This window comes from Sturnira hondurensis, unplaced genomic scaffold (assembly GCF_014824575.4).
Source record: "Sturnira hondurensis isolate 20B ecotype Veracruz unplaced genomic scaffold, ASM1482457v3 Scaffold0005563, whole genome shotgun sequence".
Lineage (NCBI taxonomy): Eukaryota > Metazoa > Chordata > Mammalia > Chiroptera > Phyllostomidae > Sturnira > Sturnira hondurensis.
Window position 1 is genome coordinate 4686824 of NW_028078194.1, and position 21096 is coordinate 4707919.

General features: G+C 47.4%; 1 protein-coding gene across 4 annotated transcripts in view; it reads right to left on the reverse strand.

Annotated features, from left to right (window-relative positions):
- The window catches only part of MYOF (myoferlin), a 146250-nt gene that overhangs the window by 13709 nt on the left and 111445 nt on the right, over window positions 1-21096 (reverse strand). For 2 of the 4 annotated variants that reach the window (XM_037047371.1, XM_037047370.1), the window contains 10 exons: window positions 18268-18344; window positions 16336-16392; window positions 14676-14687; window positions 13239-13337; window positions 11493-11618; window positions 9470-9625; window positions 8914-9005; window positions 4939-5109; window positions 3691-3839; window positions 1403-1542 (listed from right to left, as the gene is read on the reverse strand). In XM_037047371.1, coding sequence (XP_036903266.1) covers window positions 1403-1542; window positions 3691-3839; window positions 4939-5109; window positions 8914-9005; window positions 9470-9625; window positions 11493-11618; window positions 13239-13337; window positions 14676-14687; window positions 16336-16392; window positions 18268-18344 — 1079 coding nt within the window. The remainder of the gene's footprint in view (window positions 1-1402; window positions 1543-3690; window positions 3840-4938; window positions 5110-8913; window positions 9006-9469; window positions 9626-11492; window positions 11619-13238; window positions 13338-14675; window positions 14688-16335; window positions 16393-18267; window positions 18345-21096) is intronic. The other 2 variants (XM_037047373.1, XM_037047372.1) reach the window with 1 other exon arrangement.

Genomic DNA, 21096 nt, shown 5'->3' on the forward strand with positions numbered 1-21096 from the left:
TATCAACCATACGAACTGATTTAAATTCCCCGAACTGCTTTTGGAGGTTCTGTACACTCTGCCTTCATGACAAGAACAGACTGGTCTTTAAGAAGGTTGCCAAGGAAACCACTAGATTGGCTTCCTAATGCATTGTGAGCCAAATGAATTGACTGGAGCTCTTGAAATAGGATATATTTTACTGTGATCCTGTCACTCTTCCAACTAATCTCTAGGGCTCAAGGTTTTACAATGCATCAAGCACACTGGAGAACATCAGGCATCCAGGTTTCTCCTAAGACCCAGCCACAGTCTGCCCCACACGGTAGGTAGAGGCGATGGGCAGGGGGCAGAAGGGATGGGGACAGTGGGTTCCCAGAGAAAGATCTTCCTTGCTTTGTAATTTCTTAGGACTGTATTCAGTTGAGGGGTGGGAGGGAAGAGAGGAGGAGCAATGGGCTCTTTGTGGGACAGAAGAAGAAGAAAAGAAGAAACGAAATGTGAAGCAGAATAAAAGAAAGAAAGAAAGTGACAAAATAACCTAGTAAACCCCGGCCACTTACGGCCACTTTTTAGAGACAAGCTTGTCCACAATTCTGTTGTGTCAATAATATTTGCATTGATTAGACTAACATTTCTGAAAGTGAGATTTCCTAGCCAGCCGAATCAGAATGCTTCCATGTACTTGTTAACATTCAGATTCCCGGCCCCACCCCCGACCTGCTGAATCTGAATCCCTGCAGGCACAGCTTGGGAGTCTTCATTACAGCAAGCTTCATCCTGGATTATTTTGTCATTTGCTGTGTCTCCCCTTGTTTTTTTGGAAACTGACCATCCCCCAGCATGGCATAAGGATCTCTACACGGTCCTTATGACGAGCCATTTCTGGCCCCATGACCCAGCTTTTTCCCTGTTTCTCCCGGCTCCTTGGTCAGATGGCACTGCTTCACCCAGACTGGGCTAAGCACAGTTGCTTTCCCAGGCTCTGCCCTCCTGGCTACAGCTGAGTGGCCCAGTGGTATTTGGGCCAAGGTGGGGCAACCTCTCCTTTCCACATTTGGAAGTAGATGGAACGGCAGAGTAACCCGGAACACTCAGAGACTGTCCGCATTACTCGCACACACGGGAAGGGAGCACAGGAGCAGTGCCGACTGAAGAAGACTCGGAGGGAGAAAGACAAGAGACAGGGGGAAGTCCTGGCCTCAGTTGGTTCTGAGTCACAGTCACTCTCCTGGCTGGACGTAGTGAGTTACCTGAAAATTCTTACACTAAGTTCTTGTTTGGGATGAGTTTCGTTTCTGTTCCTTATGCATCTTACAGTCTCCAAAAGAGAGAAGAGAGAAGAGAGACAAGTCTGCGTCCACACTGCCCGCTACACTGGGTGTTTGGATGACGTGTCTTCAAAGACAGGGAGCCCCTTTACCTGAGAGATGTTGGGCTGGAAGGTGCTGTGCAAAGTCCTTGTTTCCACGTGTTCGGGGACCAGCCCCTGGGTCCTGAGGATGTGAAGGGCAAGACGCTCTTCCGGGGCCCCGAGGTGCTGGTGCAGGATCTTGTTGGCTTCTGGAATGGAAAGCGGCCTTGAAACATGGATGGGCTCTGGGAACGGCTCAGCCAGCCTGTCTGAGGGGCTTCCAGCACTTCCTCCCACATCCTGCAAAATGGTCAGGCAGTGCCCGTGTGCGAACTTTGACTTGAGGAGGAGTCACTGACAGAAATAGCTCCTGCCTAGGGGCCCGGCCCAACCAGGTTCACACCTGACTTGGAGCTTCCAAGAGCAAAGGGACCAGAATACATCCGAACGTGTAAGAGCAGCCCACATTCACTTAGTGGCAGAGGCCAGAGGCTCTGTTTCCATGGGCTTTGCTCCTCTGGATACAGAAGAAAACACCCACCTCCACACCTCAGCTGAAGAATGGCTGGGCTGTAAGGGCGGAGGGGCTAAGTGCATGGAATGCTGCTTAGGAGGGGGCCGCCGACCTACACGAATGCCTGCTTTGAATTTATGAGAAATAAACTTTCACTGTGTTAAGCCACTAAAATTCGTAAGTTCACTTGTCACAGCAGCTCATGTCACTTTGGCATTTAAAACGTGCAGCCCCCCCAATTTTCTGACATTTCTCCCATTGAGGAGGGAGCATCTATATCCTCTCTGAGTCCGGAGACATATTTGACCACTAAAGAAAGTGCTGCATGGCTTCCGAGGCTAGGCACAAAGGCCACGTGGCTTCCGCCTGGTCCTCCTGGGGCACTCGCTCTGGGGGTGCCCCTCACCACAAAGGGAGCTTGGGGACCCAGAGACTGTCCTACGGAAAAAGCCTGAGGGGGGGCTCTGATCATCGGCCCCAGCTGAGCTCCCGGCCAAGAACCAGCACCGACTGCCAGCCACGCGAGTGAGCATCCTGGACCCGCAGCCCAGTTGAGCCTTGGGATGACTGTGGCCCCGGCTGACCTCTGACAGCAACCAACTCATGAGCAGCTCAGGTGAGAACTGAATGGCTGAGCCCTCCCTGAATTCCTAACCCACAAAACAAAAGGTTGATTCCAGCTGCTACATTTTGGAGTAATTTGTTATGTAACAATACTAAGTGGAACAGTCCTTATGATCGATACAGCTTTGGGGGGTTTCTTTTTGATTGTTTGCGGGCACTCTTATCCACAAGGCCATGTCGCCTGCCTGTTTATTCCCAATCCCCTTTGCAAGTTTTCACATCAATGGGAGCACTGACACTTCTTAAACATCCAATTATCCCCGATACTAAGTCTTCTTCAAAAGGAAAGACAAAATACAGTTTCTCAAATGTCAAGAGCAAGCAGTTGTGGCTCTGGAAGCACCTTCATCCCATGGGTCTTTGCTCAGCTTTTTTTATTTTAGATTTCATCTATGTATTTTTAGAGCGAGGGAGAGGGAGGGAGAAAGAGAGGGAGAGAAATATCAATATGTAGTTGCCTTTCGTGCATCCTGCTCTGGGGACCTGACCTGTGACCCAGGCATGTACCCCGACTGGGAATTGAACCGGCAACCTTTCGGTTGGCAGGCCAGCACTCAACCCACTGAACACCAGCCAGTGAATGCTCAGCTTTCTTTGGATATCCCATGGGTCCTCTACCGCTGCTGACTCTGGGAAGCCCTTCTTCCCTACATAACACTGAAGTATACCACAGCTCTTATGCTCAATTAAATTAAGCTTACTTCAGTCTTTGTCAGAGTGCAGTTAGCTTTTTATGTGTCAGGACAGACTGTTTTATAAATTACTGTTGGGAAAGAGCAAGACCCGAAGTTCGGACATGAGCCAGATGTGAACTTAGCAGATTCTTCAAACCAACCCCATCCATCCCTGAGCCTTCTCACAGAAGGGCTAGAAGAATGATGGAATAAACTTGGTAAAGAAATTCTTGAGTTACCGTCTGAGCACTTTGTACTACATGAAAATTAGTTAATTACTACAACTTTGTGTTCAAAGCTTGAATAGCTATGACCTATAAAGGTCAAGTGAAACATAAGACAGACAAGAAAATGTGTCCACGTTGACACTTGACATGACAGCAAACCCTAGTATAATGGGCTTTTGTTAGACACTCGTGTATGGAGTCCCCTGTGGCATAACTAGGGCCCTGCTCTGCCAGAAACCCTCCCCTAAACAAACCCAGCAACAGAAATGGGTTGTTATCACTTTGTAACCAGCTTGCAATCCACGGCAACGTGCTTACCAAAGTCAGCCAAACTGTAGTCTCGTCCTCCATATCTGATTCTACTTCCATCTTCGGAAAGGATGGGTGTTGAGAAGCCTTTGAATCTGGCTACATTATTAAGCAACTGTGTTGGTCTCAATTGATCTCGCCAGGTATTTACTCCAGAGCTGTGAATAACATCCCACAGTGAGTTACTTCAGGCCATACAGGTTCTTCCTGGATTCAACCACACACACTCACATACTATAGGTGTCCCATGTAAGGAGGGGGCCAGGAGTGTGCTCTATACTTTGGCTCTGCCTAAAAATCTGTTTCAAAGACCTAGAATCCACAATTATTTTGGGCTCAGGCAATTAACCCTCTTTCCCCTCTCAACTTCCTCATCTGTAAAAATGAGTGTGACTGAGATGGCCATCATCATAACAGGCAAACTCAGAAACTAGAACTTGTGAGCTATACCCCAGTAGATACTGTAGAAAAGCACTCAGCTAAACAGGGAGATCACAAAAGTGATCACTTGGGGAGGGAGTGTCTGGGAATCCTTGTTTACAAAGGACAGGGAATTCCTGCCATCAAACATTGCCTGTCCTCAGTCTCTGGCATCACAGAGGGAGGTTCAAAGGACCGAACCAAGGGGACCAATTTTCCAAGCACTGCTCCTTAAGCCATCGCCACAGAGCGATGCTCTACTCCAGGGGCCAGCATTTTACACAGACTCCAATGTGAATGGCGGCCCCTGGGGATGGGTCATGCTTTGGCCCTGATTTTCCAAAGATAATCCTACCATGAAAATCAGTAGGTGTCTGACTCAAAGGAGCAGGAAGCCAAGCACAGAGGGAGATGGACAAAGCTCCCCGGGCGCTAACGCTGGATGGAGCAAACTGTCTACACGTGAGGCCAGTGCAACTGCAGCGCTGAACTCGTGGTTTTCTGTATCCAACGTTAACTGGATTCGGTTATCAGAAAACTTTTGAGTATGTGAGGAACTTGGGTGTGCAAATCTAGTTTTTGAACTGTTGGTTTTATGAAAACCTAAATGCAGATCAGGTCTTTCTTGTGACAACTGCTGTTTTTGTGAAAAACTGCTTTTCTTGTGAAAAGCACTGAGATGTCTCCAATTTGAGGATAAAACACTGGGTTTGAAGACAATACCAAAAATGTAAGAAGTAAAATATCTCACTGTTAAAATAGCTACACGTTGAAATGATAATATTTGGGGTATGATGAAGTAAATAAAATATTCAAGTGTGTACAAACAAAACTCACACACAGTACTGCTCAGGTATGCCGCAGTGGGACCCAAACCGGGAAAGGAACCGGTTTTCCAGATCGATTATCGTTTCCCCCACTTTTTCATCACGGGTGAGGGTGTCGTAATCATAGACAGAAATTTTCAGGTCTTTTTCTTGAGGTAAGTAGCAGCTCAGTTCGTACATCCTAAAGAAACAAATGCAAGTTAGACTCTGCGTGGTCCCACCCAAGTCATCTCTTAAACACCTGGGCTCTGCTGAGAAGCCCCAGGCAGGGCTGTGCCTGCTGGAAAGGAACGTCCTGACTGGGTAACTGGGTTATAGTTATAGTGGAGCCCGGGGTACTTGGTAAGTAGTACATCTTCCTAATAAGAACAAGAGATTATACATCTGCTTAGAAGATCATGGGCTTTAAGTAACTAAGTTCAAATCCAAGCTCTGCTATTTATTAGCTGTGGGACCCTAGGCCACTTAATCTCTTTCTTTGTTCTTAGTTTTCTCATCTGTAAAATGGTGATAATACCTACCATGCAAGTCAAGTGCAGAAATGTTTAGAAAGCATTTGGTGTGCATGCATTGCTCAAAACCCAAGGTTTATAATAATAATTATTTTTTTAAATATTTTATTTATTTATTTTTAGACAGAGGGGAAGGGAGGAAGAAAGAGAGGGAGAGAAACATCAGTGTGTGGTTGCCTCTTGTGCTTCCCCTACTGGGGACGTGGCCCGCAACCCAGGCATGTGCCCTGACTGGGAACCGAATTATCGACCCTTTGGTTCACAGGCCAGCACTCAATCCACTGAGACACACTAGCCAGGGCATAGTAATTAGTATTAATTATAATATTAATAACATGACTAACACAAGCCTATCGAGTGGGGCACCCAGGCATCTCTACCCAGCTGGATAAGGTGCAGGCACCCTGAGTTACAGCCCCTGACCTGTGCCCCTGCTCTGCTCCCTCTTCTGCCTGAGCAGAGACCACTGCCCCACGGAGCACCCTGACTCACCCCCCAGGAGCATGGGGGTGGGGGGAATGAGGGTGGAATCCACCAGCACAATGCGATGTGTAGAGTGCGGAGAAGGCTCCCACTCTCCTCCCAGGTCCTCTGATCAACCACTAGTTCTTAAAGCCTTTCCTTCCACAGAGTCCATATTGAAATGCAAACACTTCTGAGGTAAAGATAAGAAAATCAAGTAGTACGTTCTGTGGTGAGCGAGTAGTGTGGTGCAGGTCTGTGAGGGAGATACACCCAATGGCATAAGCTCCAGAAGGACAGGTCTGGTTCTGTATTTGCACCATCCACAGAGGAATGGGTCCCCTGGGAGGTGCCCAATAAATTTTGATGGCAGAAAACCGAGAGCCCTCTCCCATGCCTCCTTTCTCCTCAGGCCTCCTGCCCTTCTCCTTGCGCTGGGGTATGGAGACTGGTTCCTGCCTGAAGAGTGGGGGATGTGGATTAATCCGTATGAGCAGAGAAGGGGGTGTGCCAACTGGGCCCTGGAGAAGAGCTTCCAGGACGCCTCCTGGATAAAGCTGAGCGGCTTCCCTAGACTGCGGCAACCGGGCAGGTGCAGGAGGCACATGGGAACAGGTGCCTGAATCCCAACCACACGTGAAGCACCGTGTCCACATGTGCGCACACGTGCCCTAACACCACAGTCCCAGCACCGGATTCCGAGGGACAGGTACTGTGTGCCCCTGGATTAAAAGAATCCTTGGGTTTAATGTAAGATTGAGACCCACTTCCTTTCGGCATGCCCCTGAGCAAACGAAAGGCTCTGAGAAGTCCTGAAGTTATCTTTTCCAACCCAAGTTTCTTAGTTTGATGAAGAAAGACTTTTTTTCTTGGAACACATCAAGTAACATTTTTATGGAAGACACTGCCCTTCTGTTGAATGTGCGCTGGTCACGATGTGGTAGGTGACTGAACAATGGCTGGATTCCTGTCCCAGGGTCCTGAGAGTCTTGCTGAGAAGACTAGCAGCCCCTAAGGCTGAGGCCAGGGACCACAGCCATCTGAGGGCTGGCAGATCTGGCGACTCCTTGGCCCCCGCTGGCTGACTGGGGAGAAGCCTGAACACCCGCCAGGCAGGGATTGGCTGAACGGAGCCTGACAGCATCACTTCCTCCCTGGGTGGCTCGGAGCAAGACTTTTCCTGCCACTTAATTAAGCTTGTGCTTGGCTCCTTTGAGACAAGTGATTCAGACAGGGCCGCCTTTCTCCCTCAAAACTGGCTTTCTCTGCCTCCCTGTCTCCCTCACACGGAGCCCTCTTTCCTGCCCTGCGTGCCTTTTCCTGTCTAGACCTCAGGGCTGGATCAGCGGGAGAAAAGGAAAACCATCACCTTGCCGTGCCAGAGGATTACTCCCACTCCCTGGCCCCGGCACCTGGCCTCGGGGTGTGCAGCACAGAGGGTGAGCGCGCATGCGCACATGAGCAAGGGTGAGGTCGCCTGTGCATGTGTGTCACAGGGTGTGAGGGAGGGGACAGTGGTGTGTGTGCACCTGAGAGGCTTTGAGTGACAAAGACTTTGTGTGTGCACCCATGTGCACATGCACACAGGGGAGAGAGAGAGGATGCAAAGGGCGCAAACCAACAAACATGAGTGGGAAAGAAGAGGCTGGGCGAGAGAATAAAGCCAGAAATAAACAGGTAGGCCACATGTCAGATAAGACCAAAGTATTCTTCCACTTGGCAAGGTTCTTGGAAAGTAACACTGTTTTCACAAATGTTTTGTACAAGGAATGTTTTTCTATAAGTGGTGGCTTAGCCATGAATATGAAACATTACCAAGGGAGCTGGGAAAATCTGGGGCTTGGAGTCGGGAATTTATGCCTAAATCCTGGCCCCATGAGGTACTGGGTCTGTGGGCAGAGCTCTGGGGGTCTGTTTCCCTCTCCTGTAAAGTGTGCTACTCACCCCTGACAGGACATGGGGATGACAGTCACATGGCGGCAGCCACAGAGTACACAGGGAGCACACCGCGCAGACGCTGCAATCAGGTGTCTGGGTTTGAGTCCTGACTCACCAGCGGAACGCTTTAGAACCTGATTCTCTCTGTGCCTTCGTTTCCTCTGTTGTTAAATGGGACTAAACAGCAACTCAGATTTTTGAGATGGTTTATATGAATGGCTCAGCATAGTGCCTGCACACAGCAGAAGTTAGCTGATAATAGCTGTTGTTAAATATGGACACAATTTATAACTGAAAATGCCAGTCCTGTGTAGAGGTCACGTGGATTTGCCTTACTCTTGAGAAGGTTCTGAGGAGACCTTCTGACAGCCCAGAAACAAGTCTGAAGTGGCAATGATGAAGAAAATAATGCTCTTTCAAGAATCTTTGGGGACAGAAGACAGAGGGGCAGGACAGTTTTACCCCAGCACTTTCTGCCCCCTCCTTCCTCTTGATACGGGTCAATAACACAGGTGTGGGCAGAAATAGGCTTACAGTTGTAACACAAATGATACAAAAATTAAGGAATAACAACACAAACTTTAACTCTGCATGAGCCTCCTTTTGCCCACCCCTGTATACTCACTGGATTGCACAGTAAATGGTAGAATTTACACATCCCGGAAATCAGGGCCCAAACTGGATTCGGAGAGTGAGAACCACATTGTCACTGCAGGTAAGGCACCTGCTACCCGACTTTTCCTTCCTGTCTGGAACCCAAAGGTATCGGACGCCTGGGCCCCGTGCCTGACCCCACATCACCACCCGTGCCCCCAGGACTTAGAGCAGATCTCTCTCAGAGGGTCCCTCTCATGACTTGCTTTACTTTCTTCCTGGCACTTTTCACTCCTGTGGAAATCTTCCATTTGCGCATTTTCACATTTATTACCTGCCCTAATGACTAGAGTATTTGTCTAGTTCATGGTCACAGTTTCAGAGCCTAGACTAGGGCTCAGCACATATTACATTCTTAACACGCATGCCACAAAGAAATGAAGTGTCTGCTGACAGTCGCTGAGAAAAGTGTACCTTACCTGCCGAAAACCGGGTTGAGAGTGTTGGGTATATAGTGGTCTCGATCCTCAATTACTTTTTTGCCCAGTGTTATTTTTATGTAAGGGTCGCACTGTGAGGACAAAACAGGTGGCATGTTATATCACTGTGAGGGGCAAGTTTCGGTCACTTTCTGGGGCAGGTTCAGGTGTGCCTCCACAGCCACTCCCAAACTGCGACAAGGTGGCACCCGCGTGCCTCAGACAAGGTCTGAGCAATGTTTCCACTTCGGTGGCACACAGCCAGCATGCCTTTGAGAAGCAGACTGGGGCAGGGGGCAGTGGCAGGAAGGAGTGACAAGCAAATCTCCTCTAAGGTCACATCTGTAAAAGGAGAAGGATGACCCAAAGGATCCAAGCCTCTTCAAGCTCTTAGATAAATGCCGTTGGGAGAGTCCTCTCCTGAATACATTGTTTTGATAAAGTATCTTTCCCGCAGTGAGATAGCAGACACCCCAAAAGAAAGAACACGACAATTACTGTGGTTGATGACTATAATTATTTGCTACTGGAGAAGGCCCCACACCCAAACTCTTACCAGGCCATTGTTGTCCTGGGGCTGGAGATCTAAGCCTCGAACAATGTAAATCCTAACCGTGCATTCCTGTGGGACGCTGTCAGGTAATTCCCGAAACTGCCTGGGAGGGGCTGGCACGCTGGGGTCATCGGGCAGGGGGTAGATTCTAAAGGAGCCCTAGAAAAGAGACGCACAGAGATGTACTCATCGGGCCCTGGGCGACCTGGGCAGAGGGCTCTGGGCAGGGCCCTCCCCCTCCCCAGGACACCCCAGGACAGCCACGAGGGTTATGCAGTTGGGTGAAGATGGGCTGCCTTTTGTGAAAAAGACAGCTGTATTTGTACTTTGCATACTTTCAGTTAGGGAAAGTGAAAAAATGATAATGTAATTATGTAATAGGTTACAGGGGAGAAGAAAGGGCAGAGTAGAAGCAGGGAGACCAGGCAAAAGGTAGAGGCGACTTAGACCAACATGATGGCAAGGGAGGTGGTAAGAAGTGAAATTCTGCACATATTTGGAAGGTAGGAATAAAGGGATTATTTCAAAAATCCCATAAAGTACTAGGGTGATTTTCGCTTTCCTATGTCACCCCATTAGCGGCCCCCACTCCAAGGCAAACAATTCCTGTTCAACCTCAGATCCCAGCTGAAAGGTGTCTCCTCTTCCAGGAAACCTCCCTGACTGCCCTGCGCCTCCTGGTGTGTCTCCTGCACGCTCTCATTTAACCCTGCACTCACCCCTGTCTCAGCACCAACCCCGTGCGCTGGTTGTCTATTTATTGTCTGTAGTCTTCCCTAAACTGTGAGCTTCCTGAGGTGGGAATTCCGTCTTTTCATCCCTGGATCTCCAGGACCTAACACAGGGCTGGGTGTGTAGCTGGGGCACAGAGTATGTTTTGGGGATGAGTGAGCCACCAGGCCCACTTGAGAGGGCACATATTTTATCCTGAAACCAGCTTAAATACCAGAGAAATCACCAAAGTTGGATTCCGAGCTTGCGGGTGTTAGTTCCGGCTCTGCTTGCTCAGCAAAGCAGCGTGAAGCAAGCACCTAATACGTACCACCCACTGGGAACCCAAAAATAAACTCAAGGAGCCCAGTCTGGCACAGAGATATTTTGTAGGTTTGACTCCCACGCCACCTTTGACAGCTTGGTGGGGAGTTGTAATGAGGACTTGGAGATCTGCAGGATTTAGTGCTCTGACCCGTTAGCAGTGCCTGGGAAGCAAGGGCACAGCTGCCACGGATTTGCCAGCAGTGGCTGGAGGGAGGAGCTACTGTGAAAGCCGAAACTTACAGAGGGAAAGATGCTTTCACAGGGGCGGGAACCCAGACCTGTGGGAGCCTAGAGCAAGAGTGAGTCACTGGGCCTGAAGTAGTCAGGGAACACTTCACAAAGAATGTGACATTTGAGCTGGCTTAAAAGAAAGAATAGGAGTTTGTCAGGCCACAAAGAGGGAAGGAAGGGCATCCAGAGGAGGAAGAGCCAGTCCTAAGCCTCGATTGTGAGAAGCAAGGTGTGTCTGGGGGTTGAGAGAGGTCCTCCTGAGCTGGAGGGTGCGGTGGCAGGGGAGACAGGTAGCTAATAGCTTGTGAAACACTGGCTTGCTTTAGGAATGAGTTGTTCTGGTAAGAAACCAAAAGATGTCTTTAAGCAGACAAGAAACATGATCAGACTTGGTCACCTCGGGGAACGGACTGGAGTGGGACGAGAAAGGTGGCAAGGACAATCAGTTGGGAAGTTGCCACATTGGTCCTGCTTGAAAGCCTGGGAGGGCGGTGGGCCTGGGGAGGGGCACTAGAGAGGCCGAATCTACAGGATTTGAGGCTGCTTGGCATGAGCAGGGAGGAAGAAAGGTGCTGAGAATGGCTTGGAGTGTTCTTTCCCAGACCCTGCCACCCTGTTCCTAGGTAGCACCTCCTAGCATCTTTCAGACGTCAGCAGACATGATCCTACCCTGCAGGTTGGCTGTCCTTCAGCCCAGGCCTATAAGGAAAATAAAGGTGGATTTTAAGTATGACACACACACACACATTTTACTCACCTTAAACTCCCCTACCACAGAAGGATCTTCATTCTCCTCTGATTTGCCCCGATACAGCTTGAAAGTATCTGAGAAGTCCGTCAGGCCCTCAAATTCTGCTACGTTCTCGAGTTCACAATTATATACCTGAAAACCATCAACAGGTCCTTAATGCCTCATTAAAATACAGGTGGAGTCCAGAAATTGAAAGAGACTGACAATCCCAAAATGGGCAGGAGGATGTGGATGGAGCCCTTGGGCCTCTCATCTTCCTGGCCGGAGAGTGGAAAGACACGACCACCTGGGGTGAATGTCTGCCGGGTGCGTACGGAGTCACCAGCCCCCTATTCTGGGATGCAGAAACCACAGCCCACGCAAGTGTCCATGAGAAATGAAAACAAGCCCACACGGGACAGGGATGTCCACAGCAGCTTCATCAGCGGCAGAATGGACGGGCTGTGGCATAGCCACACCAGGACACGAGGGGAAACTATTGCACCGCAGCCACAGGATGGGTCCCAAAGCTACTGCGTTGGGCCAAAGAAGCTGCACTCACACAGAATACAGGCCACATGAGTCCATTCATATGGAGCATAAACACAGGAAAACTAATCTGCGGTGACGAATTCAGATAGGCTGTCACTGGGAGGGACGAAATGTTGTGGGGAATTGACAGGAAAGGGGTACAGAGAGTTTTCCGTGGTGATTGAAATGTTCTTTAACCTGTTCCAGTGGTAGTTTACGTAAGAGTGTATAACGATCAAAACGCATCGAATGGATTACTTCATGTATGGGCATTATATCTCCATAAAATACTGGAAGAGGAGGAGGGTGAGGGGAAAGGATGAGAAGGAGCAAAGAAAGAGGGAAGGAGGAAGGAAAGAGGGAGGCTGGGCTATGATCCACCAGACCAGTGTGATCATTTTACTCAGTTAGTGGTTCTTTACGTGCCGGTCTTTCTTTTCTTTCATATTTTTTATTGTTGTTCAATTACAGTTGTCCCCTTTTTCCCCCATTACTCTCTCCTGCCCTACCTACCCCCTACATGCTGGTGTTTCTTAAGCTGCATTGAGATGTTATGACAATAACATGAAAGGCTGTGCGTTTTTCCACCTTGATGGGGAAATATAGTTTGGCCTAGCTATTTGTCATTTTAAAGTTTTTCTTCTCCTATGCTCTGTTCTGGAAACTTTAGCATTTGCTTCTACTTCAGTATATTACAGTCTGAAAAACTGAATGAAGAATTGGAAAACCCAAAACATTGACAGAAGAATTGTAGTCAGACCTGCCTAGCTCAAGAGCTTCTCTTCCTCCTGGACACACATGCCCACCCATGGCTGTGACTGTATGCTGCGTACACGTAATTGAATCAGTGTATTAGCTGGTGAAATGGATGACAGTTGGGAGGACTGAATGAAGCATGCTGACATGTCGCCCTGTTCCGCAAGAGCACTGTGACTTTTAGATCTCCCTGAGTCAAAATGGACGATTGTGGGCCTACGTAGTGTGGTGCCAAGCCATTCCCAACCCTCTGCCAGATGCCCCAAAGTGGCAGTCATGTGAACATACATCGACTGCTGTCCTCAAGCCCCCGGAATCCTGGTAAAGCCAAAACCCATTGCAAGGGGACGCAACAACAGGCCCGAGTGCTCCTGGCCCCTCCCCCATCAGCAGCCACCACTGGACCTTCCAGTCTTCTGCTTAGTTCTGCCTGTGGTCAGCTTTAGGGATGCTGTTCCCCACCCACAGCAGCACTGGCCCAGGTACCTTGAGCTTGGAATAGCCTTTCTGAATATATTGTCCACATTTCTCAAGTTCTCCTGTGGAAGCATAAAATTTACTCCACCAGTCAACAATTTCTTCCTCCTAAAGAAAGATATGTCAAGATGGAAAAACCTTCAGTGATGACCTAGATTTCCAATCAATGCAGGAAAACCCCTATGTAATAGGTAAGAGGACTAGGTACTTCGGAACCCCAAACAGGCAAGATTCTATGACTTTTGTTTATATGCACAATGGATAAAGCATTCACAATCCTACCCAGAAGCTGGAGGTGAAATGATACTTGGCCAATAAAATGTGTTTATCACTTGCAAAGCTCTTTCTCCTAATGATATTATTTGATTTCTAAAACAAGCCTCTTATCCACTATAGCTGCGGGCTTTAGCACTCACAGCTATAATGGATAATTTTCTTGCATCCTATAGCCACAATCAATTCATTTGTCTGTTTTTACTTTTTTATCCTCTTGACATGATAGTTCCAAATGCAGATAAGAGTTTAAAGTAAAGCCTCCAATATGCGTTTTCTCCTATTTCATTTCCTTAGCCCTGTTAGCTGGCAGTGCCTTGTAAAACAAAGCTCACTAAGCTAAGAGTCAGAAAAACTGGGCCTAATTCACGTTCCACCCTTCACATTATAAGCCACATGCTTCTATCGCAAGCTGCACCAGCTTGAGCATGTCGTTTAGTGTCTGTAAGCATCACTTTCTCCACCCACTGAATTAGGTAATGACACTACCTGTCTCCATCTACCTCAGAGGCTTGTGTTGGAAACCGAGTAAGATCAGTAGGAGAAAGAGCTTTCCAAGTAATAAAATGTGAAACAAAAGTAGGAAGGTGCTATGGTTCATTTAGACCATCGGCTCCCAGCTTATCCTGGGAGCTTCTGACTCAGTCAGCCTGGGGTGAGACCTAGGCGCTCAGTGCGCTTTCCTAAGTCCCCAGGCGATTCCAGTGTGCAGCCAGTGTGGAGAACCCCTGATTTAGCTGGGTGGTTCTTAATGGGGCAGAAGAGACAGTATATCAGAGCCGCTTGTGGAACATTTTCAAACAGCCAAAGGCTACAGTTTATAGAAGGCTGCTATAATTTCCACTCGGATTTATAACAAGAACAGATCCTCATCGGGCCCACCAACTGCTTATTTTAACCCACCTGGGAAAGAGTGATGATGCCAAAAATACAGTGCCACCTGCAACACAGTTTCCTACTCAGTCTGGGCTGGTGGCAGAGGAAGAAGGAACACTAAAGAAAGCTATTTCTTGTCTGTGTACAGTGTATGTGTGCGTACACACACACGTGCACAGTTACTTCCCTTTATGGGTCTGTAACCTGACCCCGGACTTTCAAAAATTGCCTTTATATATCAGCTATAAACAGAAAATATATTAATCTTAAATCTAGCAAAATGTGCACAACAGTTACCTTTTCTGTCAGCTGCTCATCGCGTGTGTGGGCAGAAAGAGAGCAAACCACGTAACAGGTCACAGTGTGGAGACCCCACGAGCATTAGGGTTAGAGAGAGAGGGAGAGAGAGATTATTTCTCACGCATGCTTATATTATCAGCATTTTGGTGGGTCATTTGAATTATTCAATTGAAATCATCTCATAATTAAAGAGAACTTCATGGTTTCTTCTCTGAAAAGGTGCAGACGGGTTACAAATAGTGTTACAGTGCATGGCTCAGAGGGAGCCGCCCACATCCCAGGTTTTCAGTGGAATTAGACGGTCTCCTTGTGGCCAGCAGTTGTCACACAGGTGGGGGCTGCTCATCTCCCTGTCTTGAGCCTCTCATTCCACTCAGCCCCTGAAGTATATTCCCAACGTGGCCTAATTCGTATCCCTTCAAAAACTCCTGTCACAAGGTGTGCATGCCCAGCAGTTCCAAAGCATCGTTCTATAGGAACCGCTTCTTCCCGTGCCTATCTATAGCAACAAATACAGATCCATCCATCAAAATCACTCTAAGATGTCAAGTTTCTCATTGGCCAGATCCTTCCATCTGAGTTTCTGCATGGAGCATCCAACCCTGATCTTGGAGCGCATTCAGGACATGAAAGAACAGGGAGCTGGGATGCTGGGGCTTGAGTTTTCACTCGGCACCCGCTGTAATATTCGCTAGGCTCACCCTTGGGGGCAGTATGAAGGATTGCTATCCAGACCCCCTCTCCGAAACCTTAACTTCAAGTTCATTTCTTTTTTTTTTTTACATTTTGTTTATTTATGTATTTTAGAGAGGGGGAGGGAGACAGAGAAGGAAAGAAACATCAATATGTGGTTGCCTTTCATGCACCACCCACTGGGGACCAGGCCTGCAACCCAGACATATGTCCTAGACTGGGAATCGAACCAGCGATCCTTTGGTTCACAGACTGGCACTCAACCCACTGAGCCACACCAGCCAGGGCTCAAGTTCACTTCTAATATGAGGAGGGAACAACCCCTCACAATAGACTCTCCCGGCGGCTGTTATGTGGGATGGCCACGGGGCTTCTTCTAAGTGCTCCTCACTGTTTTCCAGACTGACTTGTATTCAGCGCACAGAATCGCCAAGACAGGCAGAGAGGCAGACAGATAGATGTTAACACTTTTTTCTATTAGGTTGATACCAAATCAGGATTAAAGGTTAGATTGTCGCAGCCAAACTGAGATTTTGGAGAGAGGGACTTTATGTCAGAAGTGCTTTCACTTTCTGAACGGTTCCTGCATTCAGATTTTTAGAGTCTGTTTATTCACATCTATTTTCAGCTATTCAAAACCACTTCAAAGAAGAGAACAGTTCACAACTGAAAAACCACTCTTCAAAATAAACCGCTGGTTTTGAAATTTAGGATTAACATGGGAGAATTCATTCATGCCGCTTGCTCCTCGTTTCGTACGGAAAAGTAATGGAGGCAAATAACTTGCTTTATCATATCTGAATGGCACAGAAGATTCTCCCCTTTGGCTTAAAACAATCACATTTGTTTAAAGATCACCTTTCACTCCAAAATCTACCAACAGAAAGAATGCAAAAGGAGATTCAAGTCTTTAGACCGAGGTCCCCGCGGCCCCAGGCAGCCTCATGCATTCTCTTATACATACATGCACTGTCGTTGGAGAAACCATTTTGCCGAGTGCTGTGGACATACTGCTTAAGCACTGGAATTGGAAGGCAGTTGTTGAAATGGCCATGTAGGAATGTCCGTGCTATCTGGCTGGCACTTACCAGGTGGCCCCAGATACTCATTTTTCACTTTTCCTGTGGTAACGCTGAGCCCCTTCGTTCGGAGCTCCCACAGTCATCGCAGGGTGTGGGTTTCTGTAGGGCAAGACTGTCACCCACAGCCACAGCCTCCAGCTCCCATCAGTGGCAGTTCCATCCCCTCAGTTTACACATATAGAAGGCCTGCGCTGAGTTAGCGGTAGTAGATGTACATTACACACACATCACATGTACATGTAACCTGTGCATACCATACATACATGTGTGTGACATGCATGTACACATAAGGCTACATGGACATGTCATGTAGGACATCAGCAAGCTTGTCATTGGCTCTTCCAAAGCTCAATTTGACTCATTTGACTTTGCCCAGACATGCACTTTCTTGTTTCCCTTATGAATGGGTAGAGACAGTTTTTTAGAGGAGATTCCAATGAGTCTTTTTTATCAACACAGTGCACATCAACTAAGTGTTAGGAAAGCAAGCTGATCAAAGTAATTTTTAATACAGTGGGATACTACCCACCAATGACCGCTACTATTATCCCAAAGCCAGCTAAGCTGCTGCTGAAAATCTGTGATGAAAACTGAACTTTCACAATGTGTTGCTACAGTAACCCAGTTATCTGTTAATTATTTCAAAGAAATAAAATGAGAATAGTGGCACGATTGGCTTTCTTCTTCTTCTTGACCGCCCCTCTCCCAATAGGTAGGGCTACTGATGACGCAGCAGGCACAGATGGGAACTGATTGACAATGGGAGGTGAGAAACGTGCAGGCAGATTATAGAGTAGGACCTTAAACTGCCTTTTTCTAGAGTATTGTAACAATGTACCTAAAGGATCTTAAGTGCATTATATTTAACTTCTCCCCAGGCTAAAACTGTTTTATTGGGAATATTGAGGTCATTTACAAGTGAACACAATAGTTTTGCAAATTTGATGTTGTCATTTGTGACCATGGAGGAAACTCAGAAGAGAACTCAGCACACTGCTACACAGTGCTAGCTGTGGAGACCACATCTAACGCAGTCTGACTGCTGGTGAGTTTAATGCAGTGGGAAGGAAGTTGACCTTTTTTTAAGGCGCTGTTTATGGACATAACACATTAAAATGCAATCATGTGCATTTTTTGGCCAGTTTGCACATTAAAACATGCTGTGAAAGTCCACCACAAATGCCAACAGAAACAGAGAGATATTTGATGTTTTCTTTTTTCTGGGCTGCAAACTCCCCTCCCCTTTCCTTCTTGTGCAATTGGCTGGAATGGTATAAAAATAGGGTCTGGAGTGAGCATTTCCACCACTTTCTTGACTTCAAAACCACAGTGATTATAAAAATCAGGGCTATCTCATACCCTGATAAATAGGGTCATTAAAAATCCACGACCCATCTGCTCATGCATCCGCCTGGTGAATATTGTCATGCTATTAATCTGCCCTTGAAATGTCTTTCTCCAGCAACTGATGTCACTCAGGCTGCCCACACCGATGGGTCTCAGGCCCGCCTGCAAATTAGAATCACTTGGTGATACTTTAAACTTATGCTGATGCCTAGGTTCTTCTTGGAGGGTAGACTCTGAATTTAGGGACGATTGTAAGTATTCTGAGTGACTGAGGGTAGGGAACATTAGTCTACACAGCATCATCATAACTTTTGATGAGTGCAAGATTCAGATCCTTCACCTTGGAAAGTTGGTGTGATTATTATTATTTTAGTTACACGGAATGGCTGTTTGACTAAATTCACCTGGATGCTTAGGTATCTGCAAAATAAAATCGACATTATTCAGTGATCAGTTCTGAAGCCTACCTTCGAAGCCAGTAATGGTTTTGTGTCTTCTATTTCGATAATGACGTCCTGGCAGGGTGGGGCAGACATAAAGGAGGCTGCAAGACAATGTCATAATCTAAGATGCTACAGCAATATGGTGGCAAACATTCTACTCCAAGTTCAGCAGGCACAGAGTGGATGGTATCCAGTCTACTCCTGGATACGACTACTGAATGGAGAGGACCACACCTGATTACTTATTATTATTGTAAAAAATAACCCAACAATTCATCACTTTCCCCAAAAGACAATGAGATTTTGACATTTTCAGGGGACTGTATGGCCCATGTTTCTTTTGCCCTGGACACTTACACACAGGAAATACTCCAGAAAGAACTGTGTCCACACATGTCTGTAGAGGATGCGGAAATAGGGGGTGGTGGTTGGGGAAATCTATGTCTAAAGGAGCCTCCTCTTCAAGGACTCTTTCTCAGGCACAGAAACGCAAAGCAGCGTGGCTCATTCAGTCCTGGCTGTCATAGAGTACGTACAGAGGAGAACACACGCCACAACTTTATGTAACTTCCATAATATTTGGGGGTTAGAGCAAGGGCTCAGGAGCAGTACCCCAGCTCACGAGGTTTGGTTCAGGTAAAGGGGTGCCAAAGCTTCAGCCTAGAGCAAGGGTGAGGGTAGGAGGTATGTGTACCCTTCACGGAAGAAGCATTAAGCAGTCAGACATTCAGCAGGAGGTCAGAACCCAGACAGAATGAACTCTGCCAAGTCAAAAGAACTTTCTGTATAACCCACCTGGCAAATGATGGAGAGAACATAAAGGCATGTAGGGGAGACACATTTCCTACGTAAGTACCATGCCAGGCAGTGGGCTAAGCTCTTTACAAACACGATCTCATTTAACCCCTTAATCATACTGTAAAATGCGTACCATTATCCCCATTATAAAGATTAAAAAACAGAGGCTAAGGAGAAAGCAAGCCACTTGTTCCAGTTAAACAATTAGCGGTACGTAGAAATGCGTAACCTCGGTCTGTCTGAACCATAGCTTGTGTTTTAACCATCATACCAAAGCCCAGAGGAGAGCAAACATTCAGTAAATGTCAGGGAAAGGACCAAGGCGACACTGGGGTGGCGAGGAAGGCTGACATTCACTGAGCATCTGTGATGCACCAGTTGCTGTGCGAGGTCATTGTGTGTCCATGGGGCACCCCAGATCTACCAGCACTCTCTGCACTGTCGAGATGGCCCCCAACAACCCCAGGCGGCTGCAACAACACAGAACACAGATGCGCAGGCATGCGGGAACACAACTGTAGGCAAACTCCTTCTTAAACTATCAGTTCTCCACATTACCATCCCCCAGTAAACAAAGCCTCAGGAGCCGGAGGAAAAAGTTACCCCATGTGCTTCCAACAGGAGGCCAACTAGGTGCTTCCTCAACTCTTAACCTGGCATTATTGGTTTTAAGTCCCAGACTGATGTAAAATAACAGATTCCAGTCTTGGGCACATTATGTTCCCCATGCTCCTTAAAGATTATTCTCTGTGGGGCCTCTCTGAAGCCCTGACCACACTTCACACCAGTTACACAGAATCACTAAACGGGAGACCTCTGCCTCGAGCCCAGCCCATACCTGAGTGACGCACACCAACAGGTCCACGCAGGGGGCTCAGGCCCAAGCAACTGTGCAGCACCCAGACCTTTCTAGCAACTTCTCGTGTTTGTATCAGAGAACTTTCTCTCACCAGAGCAGTCAGAAAAATGGTTTTTCCCCATTTAGTAACCTCGGATAAAACAACGCCTTCAGTTACACTAATCCTTGCTGTTATACAAATGTTGCTATTTTAGGCTCCATCAATTCAGCACCAGATGCTTTGCCTGGGAAATTTATGGATAAACACATGTAGGGCTTTTGCTCAAATGTGACTGTGGATTTTATTTTCTTCTTCTCTCGGAATCAGGGATACAGGATGCTCGGGCCTGTATCCCTGCGCATCCTGTAACATAGCAGCCTAATTTCAGAGGCTCTGTAATATCTACACCAAAAGATCAGACAGAACTGGTTAGCAGCACAGCTGCTTGAACAGAAGACATCCGCTTCAGTCTTGAGGCTGCCAGTGAGTGACTGCAAGTCAGCTAAGTGACTGCAAGTTCTCCGTGGGGTCTGGTCCCGTGAGGTTCGGGGCCCTGGGATCTCACTCACTCATACAACCCAGTCAGAAGCCCAGCACAGTCCCTGGCACATGGTAAGGTAAGAACAAGTCGTTATTGTAAGGACAATAGCAAAACACTATTCATTTACTATTTGCCATGGAACTCGAAGGTAAGTACCATGCCTGCTCTATTATTTCCTTACTAATTATGTGACCTAAGGTAAGTCACATAGACGCAGCAGGGGTTATTTTTTCCTGATGGGTAACAATGAAATAATATCTTTCAGATTACATCTCAACAATGCTGTGATGCATTGATGAGATGGAACAACAGCTCGAAAGCAATTTAAAACAAAAACCCTCGCTCATCAGTGCCTGCATGGGGGGTGGAGAGGGCCCTGCATTTCCTCAAGAAAATATCAATCACACTAGATTGCAGGCCCGCATTTCCTTGTCTCCCTTCCCTGCTGGACTATAAAATGTTCACATAAAATGTCCATGAGGCACTTCCACTTCCAGAAAAGCAGCTCTCTGTCCCTGCAGGAGCAGGGAGCCTCAGAAGGCAATAGCTTGAGCACTGGGTCCCCCAAGGCAAGGCCAGGGTTCGAGTCCAGCTCCGCCACTCACTCACTGTGTTACTTTGGGGAAGTTTTATACCTCGCTCTGACTCAGACTGTGAGTACTTACCTGAGAAGGT